We start from the raw sequence: 12,788 nt of genomic DNA on the forward strand, positions 1-12,788 counted from the left end.
GGGGGCGCGGGCATCAGAAAAAGGGGCCCACCTCCTTGACCGGTGTCCCGACAGCCAGAAGCACCTGCTGGCCCAGCTGGGAGGCCGTCTGGTGCAGTTCCTCATGGGCCTCCAGCTCTGCCCGAAGCTGTTGGTGGGCACTGAGCATTAGAAGGCCCCTGCTGGGCTCCTGGGAGCTCTCTTCTCCCTGCAACTCCTGCCACACACTGGCCGCCCAGGAAGTGTATTCCTGTACCTAGGTCCCCAGGAGATGGATGGGGAGAGCAGCGTGAGGGCTGGGCTGGGTGGCAGTGAACGGGGCTCTGAGGCCCAACTACAGTATACCCAGATCCACTCAGACATCAGAGTAGCTGAGCTGCTCCAGGTCAGAGCCTCAGGTGAGGCTCATGGGGTCTTTTGTCACCTGGGTCCTCTGCTGTCACCCAACCTAATCCTTCCAGGTCCACTAAAGGTCTACATGTGCCAGACCAGCCTCCTTGTCACCCTCACCGAGGCTCATCACCCTTTGCTTTTGATGCTCCTCCTGCTTAGAAAGTCCTTCTCCCTTCCCTCTCTTCCAAGCTCCCCTACTCTTCAAGGACCAAGGCCTTGTTTGCCTCATGAAATCTCCCCTGGCACTGTATCTCACTGCTCACCTTGTCCTCTGGAGTTCTAATTTAATACTTACAAACTGCCTTCTGTTGATTTGTGTACAAATACAGTGTTAGAGCTGGAGGGGCCTTGGATCTTTGTCCAAACTTCTCATTGCATGGATGAAGGGTCAATGACGCAACGTACAGGAGTTTTGCAATCTCTAGGTAGCCACAAATAGATAATGCTCATGCTCTCCTAACTCATGTCCACACTGGGTTTCCCTCTGGAGCTGGAGGGTCTCATTAGTGCATGCACATGCACGATCTCACATGCCTCCCCCTCCGCCACCACACACACACACACACACACACACACACGCGCGCGCGCGCACGCGCTCCCCAAGAGGAAGGAGCCCTCACTGCTCTGTGGAAATTGGCCAGGAGGCACGCCCGCTCCAGCTGGGCCCTGCGCTGCTCCGTGTGTAGCTTCAGGGCCTCCCAGGCCTGCGCCAGAGCCTGTCGCCTCTGCTGTACCGCATGGGCCTGGGGCCCTGGACCCAGCTTCTGGACAGCGTTTGCGGACTCCAGCAGTTCCTGCAGCTGGGGTCAGGGTGGAGGACAACAAGGGAAGGGTCATGTCCCACAGGCTCCTCCTTGGGCCGTGCCCGGACATGCACAGCTGGCCCAACTAGAGGCCCTGTAGGAGTGTAGAAAATGCAGGGGAAGAGACAGGCAGGCCTGAGGGGCCTGGAGGGGCCTGAGTGGGAGAGGCAGGCAGACTGGCTCACCTGCCGCCCAGTGCCCATGAGCTCATACTCCAGCTCCTCGTGTCTCCTCAGCTGGGCCTCCAGCCCATGCAGGTCTGAGGCCACATCACCGGGGAGGCTTGCGGTCTTCTCCTGAGGAGAGGAAAGGAGGGGACGGGAGGGCCAAGGTCATCAGGAGTAGAGGGTGGGGCACTGAGGCTGGGGTGGATCCAGTTCTAGAAAGAATCCCCTTCCTCCCCTCAGGCTCATACCTGGACCTGCCTGAGGGCTTCCAGCAGATCTCTATGAACTCTGAGGGTGACCTCAGCCTCCTGGAGTCGGTGGCCTTGGGCCTGGGTCAGCTCCCACAGCTCCGACCAGGCAGCCCTGTCCCCAAGCATGTGGAAGAGCAGGGGAGGTCAGCAGTTGGCCCAGCATCTCATCTCATTCCACCATTTGCTAGTCTGGTTGGCCCTCCTCTTCTCTGCATCCAGGACTGGCCCAAAGCTCCCCTTTTTAACACCCTTTCCTGCCATGGGGCCTGCCTGCAAACCTGCCTCCTGGAGCCTTTCTAGCTTTACTGTGAATTCAGCCCTTCACCACTGTCATGCTCAGTATGTGATGCCTGTGCTTTGTGGTACTTCTTCCATCTTGTACAGAAGTCTCAGCATGTCATTCAGATTATCCATATTTGAGAGCAGAAGATGCGATTATCTCCATTTTTCATTTACTCAGTCCACTCTCACTAAGCTTCTAAGGCTTGACGGACCAGGCTCCATGTCAGGGGTCATGGACAAGTCATGGGCTTTCCTCAGAGTCGCAGGCCTGGGGGTGGGGGGTGGGGGGTGGGGGGGACCCATGCCAACCAGGTGACAGGCAGGCCTCTGCACAGCTCCTTTCCCTGCCCGAGTCCTGGGAGCCAGTGGTTTGGAAAAGTGTCCCTGGGGGGTCTGGGCAGGACTTCCTGACCTGCACACCCAGCCTTCCCTCCCTTCAGAGGCCGTGGTCAGCTTGGCCTCCCTGGGACCGGCTCTCCTCCCGAGTCCTCGCGGGCAGAGTCAGTGTGGCCCTCAGAGCATCCTACCTGCTCTTAACACTCCAGGTGCTACCTGTACCTCTTGCTCCCCCAAAGCACACCCCTGGCCTAGCCTGCTGGGCACTCACTGCAGGTCTTGTTGCCTCTGGCGGGCGTCAGGGGCAGCATGGTGCCCGAGCTCCAGCAGGCTCTCTACCAGCTGCTGGCACGTTGCCACTCGCCGGCCACCCAACTCCACTTGGTGCTGACATTTTGCAAACTCGGTGCGGAGGTGCTGAGGACAAGAGGGAAGTGGGTGACAGAGCGGTACCCTGCTGGGGAGGCAGCGAGCAGCCTGGGCAGCAGGTGCCTCATGAACGTCAGGCATTGAGGGGATAGACAGCCACCGTGCCTGTGCTCTCTCCTCAGAAGGCCTGTCCTCAGCCAGGGCCCATGACCCCCATGGCTCCCTTCCCCACAGCCCCGCAGGCTGGCCCGTGGCCCCCAGTCTCCCGCCACAGGGAATCCTCAGAGCCCGGGCCCTCCTCTCACCAGGACGTGCTCATGGTCTTCTCCAAGGCTCTCCCCTCCTCTGGCCGCCTGCTTCTGGCTAGCCAGCCAGCTCCACAGCTCCTCAGCCTCCCCCATAAACTCATGCAGCTTCAGAGTCCCCTCCAGCTCCCGGCCCCTGTGGGGACAGCCCATGGTTCCCACAAGTCAGCTTCCCGCTCCCCCAGGGGCAGCTGGCCCAGCTGAAGGAGCTTATTGGTGGTTTCTGCCCAAGCCTGTGGCTCTGGATTCAAGAGTAAGTAAGCCTAAGGACAGTAAGGACAGTAAGGACAGTGGAAGGTGCACACGGGGGAATTAACAAGTGCGGGGAGCAAGGGCTGGGTTTTGCTGGGCCTCACTGAGGACCTGATGGAAGGAGGGGAGTTACACACAGCAAGGACTCATTTGACGCGTTTCTGTGGGACTGGGGCCATGCGTTCCGTCTGACTCAGGGTCACAGTACGGGAACAGTCAAGTGTGGCCAGGCTCCCTGTACCCAGAGTGGGTACAGTGCCCCTTACCGCATGGCTGCCAATGCCTGCAGCGCCCGCAGCTGCTCCCAGAGCCTCTCCCGCACCACTGCCAGCTGCTCAGGGGCCCCGGGGCCAGTGAGGGTGTGGGCCTGCTGGTCAAGCTTCTCCATGGAGCTCCAATAAAGAACCAGCTCCTGCTGTAGGGCCTGCCAGTACACGTGGACCCTTGTGAGGCTCACACAACTATACATCCATCTACCCACCCACTGATCTACCCATCCATTCATTCCCCCAACCCATCTGTCCGGACATGCGTTCACCATCCACCTACCCAATACTGACAGAGCTCTTACTGTTCCATAAAAGTGAAGATGTGGTGGTGCCCACAGAGGGCTCACCAGTTAGCAAGGAAGGGTAAATGCTGGGTCATCAGGGTCAAGGAAGGGAGAGCACAGGCACAGGTGGCTCTGAACTAGACCCCAACAATACAGTAGACAGAGATGGAAAGAGTCAGGTGAGCTGCCCAGGGTGCCTGGGACACCCAAGCCCCACGAGGTCACGGCTCCAGGTACATCCTATAGGACTGGCTGAGAGTCCTCAGCCACAGGACACGGAAACACTGACTGAGAGGGTCAGAGAGCAAGCAATGCCCAGGTAAGAAGATGCTTCAGTGCTAACCCGAACAAAGACGGCTGCAGGCCTAGGGACCTGAGAGTCCGATTCCAGGAAGGAGGGTGGTGGTCCAGGGTCTCTCCCTTTAACTAGGGGATGCCTGTGGGGGAAGGTAGGTTTCTGGAGGGCATTTGATTAACTCAGAGTGATATTCAAAGTGTGGGAAGAAGAACCCTATGGAAGACATGGAGAGGTTTAGAACAGGTCACCCTAAGCGAGGAAAAGAGCGTTGGGGCAAGAGAGAAAGAAGAGAAGGCAGAGAAATCCTGAGGCCACAGGGGTGTAAACTGGTCAAGGGACTAAAGAAGGGGGGCAGGCGTTGTTGGAAGTGTTGCTCTGAAGAAAGGGAGCATTGAGGGAGAGCAAGGGACCTCCTTGCATGATTGGGGGTTGGGCAGGAAAGGAACTGGCTGGGTCATCAGGAAGAAAGAGCAGGGCTTTGTGCCTCTTAGTAGATGTGCCTCTTGGGAGTGTGACAACACTCTCCTCCTGGCTCATCATCACCCTAGTCCAGACTGTGCAGAAGATGCCCGGAACACAGTACCTGGTGTTTCCCAATGAGCCTGAGAGTGGTTGCCTCGTCTCCACCATAGTCCTGACTGCTCGCCAGTTGCCGTTTCTCCTTCACCCAGTCCTCCAGCTCTGAGGCAGCCAGAAAATACTGCCAAGAGTGATGCCACTTCACCCTGATGATCTCAGATGGGACCCTCCACCACCCTTTGGGGACACGATGTGAGGCTCTCCAGCAGCCAGCACCAAGAGGGCTCTGTGCCTACATGGGGACCAGCCAGCTCCTGGGCCAGGGTTCTCACCGTTGACCCAGTGCCCTAAGAGCCCCAGTTCCCACACACCTCGCTCATAGAGAAGGCCTCACTTCTGCCACCTCCCCTGATCCCGGGCACTCTCTGCCTCCTACCTGCTGGAGAGCAGTGGCCTGCTGTAGGCGCTGGGCCTGCACCTCACACATGTGCTCCAGCTCTGCCCAGTGGTCTTCCAGTTTCCGGCACTGCTCCAGGATGCAGTGGGCTCGGGGGTGCCCCGAGGCTGCGAGGCTCCGGCCAGAACCCAGCACCCGGTGCACCTGTCCATGGTGTGCTTTCACCTCTGCCCAGAGCGCCTGCCACAGAAGAGGGTGAGGGGCTGTTGCCTCTGGGATTCCTTTCGTCACGAGGTGTCTGCAACAGAGCCGTGGATGCGGCTCCGGGCCCCACCATGACAAAATTCCTGGGGGGGGGAATAACTGTGGGCAGAGACTTGGAAATCAGGACAACCTGAGCAGTGACAGAAGGCTTCTAAGGTCTAGGAATAGGATGTCAGGGATCCTGGGAGAAAAAGGGGGCACTACCTTGTGCTTGTGGCAAAGGCTCTGGGCACCATTCAAACATTTGGTGGAGTGGACAGAGCTGGTGCTGGGCATGTGCTCAGCCACCCAAGTGAGCTCCATGTTGCTCAGCTGGTAGAACTGGTAAAGCTCAACTGAGGCCTGAAGCTGCAGGCGCCAAGTGGCCAGATGTTCCTGCAGGGATTCGAATCTGGAGGGACACAGAAGAGATGGCGGATGCTGGGACAAGACCCCCTTGGTGCTTTGCATAGCCCAGCCAGGGACTCATGAGGAACAAAGTAGGGATGGGGGAAAGACTCCTCTGGTGAGGGGAAGGTGGCTGGAGAGGACCAAGGGCCCAAACTTTCACCCAGATGACCTGTATGACATCCGATTTGGGGTGCTGAGAATGCCTAGCTGGGGTGCCTGGTTTTCCTAGTCAAGAAATGACCCTACTCTTACATAAGAGATTTGGACAACCTCTGGTCCTGTAGATGCCACCGCAGGGGCTCACTGGGTGAAACCAATCCCATGTTCACATGGTGGCGGGTGGCACACAGCAGGGTGAAGATGGGACAAGCAGGTGGGTACCTCTGCAGGTACTTTTGGGTCTCCTCCATGACAGTCTGGGAAGTGAGTCCCTGGTGGGCCTGGGAGACGAGAGCAGCCATCTTGCTGGCCAGTGCCTGGCTCTCACTTTCCAGTTGGCAGTGCTGTCTCTGTCGCCACCGGCTCGAGCCCAGGTCTTGCCCTGTTTGTGCACTCTGCAGGGCCCCCTCCAGCTGCTCCATCTTCTCCCTGGCATCCTGAGGAAGGCGCAGGGTGCTGCACTAGCTCCAGAGTACAGACGGGACTCTGACACCACACCGCTTGCAGCTTACCAGATTCACCAAGGACCTGCTGGGGACCACTGACCCTGCCATTGTCCACCTCCCGCCTTCCCCCTGAGCCTCAGGACTACTCCTGTCCACTCATGCTTCTTCCTTCATGGGGATTCAAGTTGCGTTGACCACACACATGGGGTTCACAGGAGATGATTCTATACTGGCCTACTGGGGGGCAAAGCCAGGCTTACCTTGCCATAGGCTAGAAGCCTCTGAAGATGGCAGGACTTCCCAGGGCTGATCCAGAGTTAGTAGAATACCCCAGACTCCTCTCTTCCCCCTCCTCTTCCTGTCCTGCCTGCTCCCACCCAGCCTGCCCCAGCACAGCAGGAGTCTCCCTCCTGTACCCTGCCCCCCAGGCTGACCTGCAGAAGCCCCAGAAGCTGGGCCTGCTGCCTAGCTTGCTGAAGCTGGTCCCCACGCTCTGCCATCTTGTGCTTCAACTCTTCCCACTTGCTACTCAGGCTCCGGAGGCTGGCCTGCACATCTTCCTGGGCGTGAGGCCCGCTGCTCAACAGCTGTCTCCCAACCTGGAGTAGACACAAAGACCAAGGGAGTTCTGTTGGGTTGTTGGTACCATGCATGGCCACAGCAGGCTGGACCCAGGTGGCAGGGGTGGGGGTGGGGGTGGGGGTGGGGGTGGGGGTGTAGCTGGCTACAGGCTGCGTTCTGTAGGCTTCAAGGGCTCAAGAATTTCATGTGGGTCCCAAATCTGGGGGTAGAGGTGGGAGGGCTTTCCTCTGACACCATCAAGTAGAGCAGAGTGAGTGGGATGAGCAGGCATCAGACTATAGTAGGGAAGGCTTTGTTCAGGAAGAGGTAACAGGCATTGGAGCTGCCCGGAGATCTGGGGGTGGGGGGCAAGAGATGATGGATACTTTCTGGGCTCATTTGGGTGTTAAAACAAAGGAGTATCCAGCCGAGTGGAGGAGGAATGTGGGGAATCCTAAGCCTGAGGTAGCTGAGAGTGATTCTTCCTTCAGTGAAGATTCTGAAGGGGAATTCTGGGCTGGGAATCTCAAGAGGAAGAGGCCCTGTGCCCTGTGTCCACCGCCCCCACCTGCTGCAGGCCCTCCACGTGCTCGTAGGTGGCCTGCAGCGCACACTCAGCTGCTCTGTGGCGCTTGAGTTGCTGCAAGATGTTTCTGGGCTCACGGGAAAGCTCAGCCACTGCCATCAGCTCCTTTTCCTCTATCCACAGCACCAGCTCTGTGACATCCTGTTTCCATTTCTGCCCAAGAACCAGGAGAAAATGGGTCTCACAACTAGGGTTGAGGGGTCTCATAGACCCCTATTGGCTCAGAGCCAATCCTAGTGTGCAAAGGGGGCAGGGGTGTGGTTACTGCTCCAAAGTAGGGCAGGAAAGCTGAGATCAGTAGGGAAATATTCCCCCTCCCACACCCCCAGTAAGAGGAGGCCTGGGGACTGATGGCCTGAGCCCCATGGTGTCCTGTGCCAAGAGAAGAGGAACATTTTATCAGTCCCATGCTCCCCCAGCTCATATCCCATCACGTGTGGCCATTTCTTTCCAAAAAGGTTTATGGTAGAGGAGGTCTGTGGACCAGACCAGCTCTGAACTCCTATGGGGGCTGAATAAGTATCTGTCAGAGCCAAGGTCTAGAGCTGGCGCCCACGGCCCATGCAGGAGCCTTGAGTGTGACCAGAATTGATGGGGAAGGGGCGTAGCCAGATGAGGGATGGCAAGGAGGCTTATCAAGACTTTGGGTCCAGTCTTGACTCTGAACAGTGTGGCCCCAGCCTGTTTCCCTTATCTGGAAAAATCTGAGCCATAATGTCTGTCTCGCAAGAAGTGCTATGAGGGTCAAGGGTATAACAGGTGGGAAAATGCTTTGCAAACTGTAAAAGGCTCTGGAGAGCACACAACTGTTATTAGTGCAGTGATATACTCCTAGGTACTCCTAGGTACTCCTCTTGGGGAGGCCTCGTGCACCTGGGGAGGCCTCGTGCACCTGGGGAGGCCCCCTTACCTGGAACTGGAGGGAGGCCAGCAGCTGCCTCTTCCTCTGCTCACTCCTCTCCTGGACTCCGGTCCACCATCCCTGGATGCGCTGCAGCTGCTCCCTGACCCTGGAGGCCGGGGGGGAGTGTGGGAGGGTAGAGGGAGGGCTTCACTCTGCCCAAGGCCCACCGTGGCCCAGGATGTGCCCCATCGCTCCACTCCCCACACTCTCCCCCAGCCTCAAGGTGACAGGCTGTGTAGGCTGAGAAAGAAAGGGTGGTAGGTGCTACCCAGACAGGCCTGGCTCACTTGTGTGCAGCAGGGTGTCGGCTCTGGGCCAGCTTCTCGCCACGTGCCCGCAGAGCCTCTGCTCGATGGCCAAGGATGCCCAGTAGCTGTCCAAACTCTTGGTGCTGCTGCAGCAGGCTCTGGGCCTCCCCCACATCCTCCTGGGGGGTGCAGAGACCTCAGGTCATGCTTGGGATGACTGGGGTCAGCACCATGTCACCCACTGCTGGTCCAGAGCTGCCAGCAGCCCCCCACCCCCACCCGCTTCAAAGCTCTCTCCAATGACAGGGAAGCATCACTGCAGCCCTGTATTCCAGACTTCTTACCCCAAGGTTGCCCTGCCGCAGGAAGGCCTCATGGCGGGCACAAGTGGCAGTGAAGCCATCTATGTCTCTGCCAAATCTCATCAGCTCCAGCCCCTCCTGCAGCTGCTGCCGTCTCTGCTCCCAGGTGGCCTGCAGTCCCCGGCCTTGCTGGCTCAGGAGCTGCAGAACACGGACCACCTCTTGGGAGTCCAGGGAGTCCAAGGCTGCAAGGGGCTGGCCCTGGGCCTCCAGCTGCTGCAGCCTATGCAGGACGAAAGGCAGAAAGAAGGTCAAACTCCATCCACTCCTCTCACCCCACTTCGTCCCCTCTGTGTCATTTGTTTTGGAGCTCTGATAGAAAGGTAACTGGCAGGGTGTCCGGGGCCGGTGAGCCCCATTGGTTCTCCTGTCGCAGGGGTCAGCTGAGTCCCGGCCCCCTAGTGATGCACAGGACCTAACAGGCCTAGCACACTCTTGAGGTTCTTGCTCCCGGTTGTCACATCCTTGCTCCAGGGGACCATCCCAATGCTGATGGCCAGGAAAAGAGAAAAATTACTCAAGCCACATACATGCCTGTCTTCAAGGCCAATGCCAGCCCATGAGCAATCAGAAAGGGCATACAGCTTGGGGACAGGTAACACCTTTGTGTGGGTTAGAAAAAGGGTCCACTTCCTCTGAGCTGATGCTGCCCTGAACCGTTCAGAGAGTCTCAAGAGTGTAGGATGGGATGGATTCAGTGCCCACTTGGCTACATGTCAGGCTCCCCTGCGCAGGGCACAGCCTGTAGACCGTGCCGGGTGACCCTACCTGCCTGACAGAACTGCAGCATCCTCCTCGCAGGAGGAGGGGCCTTGCCATACTGACGAGGCGGGGGTCTTAGTCCCACGGGGTAGGGGAGGGGATCCCAAACTGTCTGAAACCAGGGGCCAGTGGGGTCTGCGTTACCCAGAATGGCTTGGGAGACCAGGCTGTCCTGACTTCAAGCAATCCATCAGGATCACCTGGATGGGGTAGGGCCAGGCCAATGCTTGGCAGAACCTAACAGGAAGGTCAGATTCTGCCCTGTGTCCCTTCCAGAAGCATTCAGGATGCCCGGTCAGCTCTTGGTTACGTCCCCCTTCTTCAACCTGTCCCACGCACCTGCTGCACACCAGCCTGGACTACAACCCTGGGTAATGCCCTGCTTCCTGCCTCTCCCTTTCTGGTGTCCTGTCCCCCAGGCCTTAGCCAGCCTGAAGCACACCCCATCTGGCCTACTATCCAGACCTCTCTTGTTGCAGCCGTATCTCCTCCAGAAGGTCTCCGTGCTCTGTCAGCAGCCTCTGGGCTGAGGTGATGTCCGCCGCCTTCTCCTCGCTGCGCAGTCGAGCCCAGACTCTCTCCGTCCACAGCAGCAGTTGCTGGCTGTCCCGCAGGAAGGTCTGCTGTGCTCGTGCCTCGGCCTGGATACTGGCCTGTCGGGCCACATGCTGCTGTACCTGCTCCAGCAGCCCCTGCAGCATCTCCACCTGTTTTCGCAGACTCTGGTTCTCTGTGGGGCCCGACTCCTCAGCTCTGGGAGAATGGGGCACACGGCCCAGTCAGTGCCCTGCCCTGGGCCTGCTGCCTGGGCTTGGAGTCCCCAGGGAAAGTGGCGCTAACTCTGCACTCCTACCACCCCCTCACCTCGGGACAGCAAGCCTATGTGGCCTGCCCTTTCCCCACAAGCACTTTCTCATGCCATGTCCCCACCTGTGCCCCAGCTCTTCCGTCCCATTCGTCATTCCTCAGTCCCTGCTCAGTCCTCCCCTGCCTCCCAGGACCCAAACGCAGGCTGTACTTTGTGGTGACCCTCTGCAGGTGGTGGATGCTCCTCTCCAGTGCCGGCATCTTCTGCTGGGCCAGCTGCAGGACACGGTGGCTGTCCTCTGACTGCCCCAGCTCCAGGGTTTCCAGCTGGAGGATCAGGTCTTGCAGGTGGACCTGTGTGGATCCGCACTCGTGCAGAAAATGGCACGCATCTGTGTCGTGTGCCAGCTGCATTTCCTTCTCCTTCTTCTGAGAGTCCAGCTGCCCCCACCTGAGCAGGGATATCTCCATCACAGGGCCACCTCCCCAGCCATACTGGGGCCTTGGCCACGGCTTCACACAATAGCCGCTGCCAGGCCACCTGTCCCTGCACCTTCTCCTCCCTGTCTGACACGTCCAGTGTTTCCTCCTGGCATCTCTGAAGGCAAGTGAGCAGGCACGGAGGCCAGGCACTGCCTCCAGCGTGTCCCCACTGTTCTGCACTCCCTCACTCTTACCTCTGGCTCAGTTCCTCCTGCTGTCGCTGAATTCCGGGGGCATCTTCAGGACATCTCTGCTTCAGCTGCTCAGCAGAGCTGCTGACCTCAGCCCAATAGGCCCTTCCCACAGGCAGGGCAGTGAGGAAGTTCTGGGGAAAGGAAGACCCAGGCCCTGAGGGGGCTTCTGCTCTTCCCACACCGCCCTCAACACTACAAATTGACAGGCTATGCTCTGGTGTGCGGGTGTCTGAGCTACATCCCTCCGGAAAGAATGGGGTCACTGGGTCTCTGTCCTTAAAGGGCTGGGAGGGCCCTTTAAAAATTCAAGGCTAGGTATCCAAGGTAGAAGGGAAGAAGTAAAACTGTCATTATTTGCAGAGGACGTAGGATTATATATATAGAAAACCCTAAAGGTCCCACCAACAAATTGTTAGAATGAATTCAGTAAAGTTGCAAGATACGAAATCAGTATAAAGGAATATTTTGAATTTCTATACACTAATGAATGAATCACCAGAAAAAGAAATTAAGAAAACAATCTCACAATTGCATTATAAAGAATACCTAGGAATAAGTACCTGAAGAGATAAAAGACCTGTACCCTGAAAACATCAATGAAAGAAATTAAAAATTTTAAAAACCCCACAAATGTAAAGATATTCTATGCACATGGATTGGAAGAATACGGTTATAATGTCCAAACTACTCAAAGCAATCTATATTCACTATAATCTCAATAAAAATTTTAATAGCATTTTTCACAGAAATAGAAAAATCCTACAATTTGTATGGAAATACAAAAGACTGAATAGCCAAAGCAATCTTGAGAAAGAACAAAGTCTTTCTCCAGACATCAAAGTATCACACTCCCTGATTTCAAACTATCAAACTCCCTGAGTTCACTAGTCTAGTAATTATTTATAATGATCAAAATAGTGTGGTATTGACATAAAAACAGACACATATATCAGTGGAACAGAAGAGAGAGCCCAGAAATAAACCCATGTACATACAATTTATGACAAAGGAGCCAAGGATATACAATGGAGAAACGTCAGTCTCTTGAACAAACGGTGTTGGGAAAACTGGATAGCCACATGCAACATATGAAACTGGACCCCTACCGTACTCCATACACAACAGCAAATTCAAACTGTTCAACACCTAAAACAAATAATCTGAAAAACAGAGGATCTGAATAGACATTTCTCCAAAGATAAGATACAGGTGGTCAAGAGACACGAAAAGATGCTCAGCATCACTCATTATCAGGGAAACACAAATCATGACAACAAGAGGTCACCTCACACACGTCAGGATGGCTGTTTTCAAAAAGACTATAAATGGGGCACCTGGGGGTCTCAGCCGGCTAGCTTCGGATTCTTGATTTCAGCTCAGGTCATAATCTCACTGGTTCATGAGACTGAGCCCTCAGTCGGGCTCTGTGTTGACAGCAGGGAGTAGTCTTGCTCCCTCCCTTTCTGCCCCTCCCCTGATTGAGAGCTGGTGGGTGCACACACATTCGCTCTCTTTCAAAATAAACAATAAACTTAAAAAAATAAATAAGAGGGGCACGTGGGTGGCTGTGGGTGGCTTAGTTAGTTGAGTGTGCGACTTTGGCTCAGGTCATGATCTCACAGTTCGTGAGTTGGAACCCCACGCCAGGCTTGCTGCGGTCAATACAGAGCCCACTTCAGAGCCTCTGTCCTCCTCTCTCCCTGCCCCTCCCCCGCTCA

At 56.5% G+C, this 12,788-nt stretch overlaps 1 protein-coding gene across 1 annotated transcript in view; it reads right to left on the reverse strand.

Annotated features, from left to right (window-relative positions):
• Positions 1–12,788, reverse strand: part of SPTBN5 (spectrin beta, non-erythrocytic 5) — a gene marked incomplete at its 5' end in the record, with an annotated part of 45,252 nt that overhangs the window by 19,949 nt on the left and 12,515 nt on the right. The window contains 19 exon segments of the mRNA XM_039232753.1: positions 32–235; positions 993–1,172; positions 1,361–1,471; positions 1,591–1,705; positions 2,483–2,628; positions 2,886–3,021; positions 3,404–3,561; positions 4,572–4,688; positions 4,944–5,144; positions 5,373–5,559; positions 5,940–6,154; positions 6,598–6,762; positions 7,293–7,463; positions 8,221–8,320; positions 8,502–8,641; positions 8,807–9,047; positions 10,052–10,339; positions 10,605–10,844; positions 11,071–11,201. Coding sequence (XP_039088684.1) covers positions 32–235; positions 993–1,172; positions 1,361–1,471; positions 1,591–1,705; positions 2,483–2,628; positions 2,886–3,021; positions 3,404–3,561; positions 4,572–4,688; positions 4,944–5,144; positions 5,373–5,559; positions 5,940–6,154; positions 6,598–6,762; positions 7,293–7,463; positions 8,221–8,320; positions 8,502–8,641; positions 8,807–9,047; positions 10,052–10,339; positions 10,605–10,844; positions 11,071–11,201 — 3,246 coding nt within the window.

This window comes from Hyaena hyaena, unplaced genomic scaffold (genome assembly GCF_003009895.1).
Source record: "Hyaena hyaena isolate Hyena2069 unplaced genomic scaffold, ASM300989v1 scaffold_70, whole genome shotgun sequence".
Classification (NCBI taxonomy): Eukaryota; Metazoa; Chordata; class Mammalia; order Carnivora; family Hyaenidae; genus Hyaena; species Hyaena hyaena.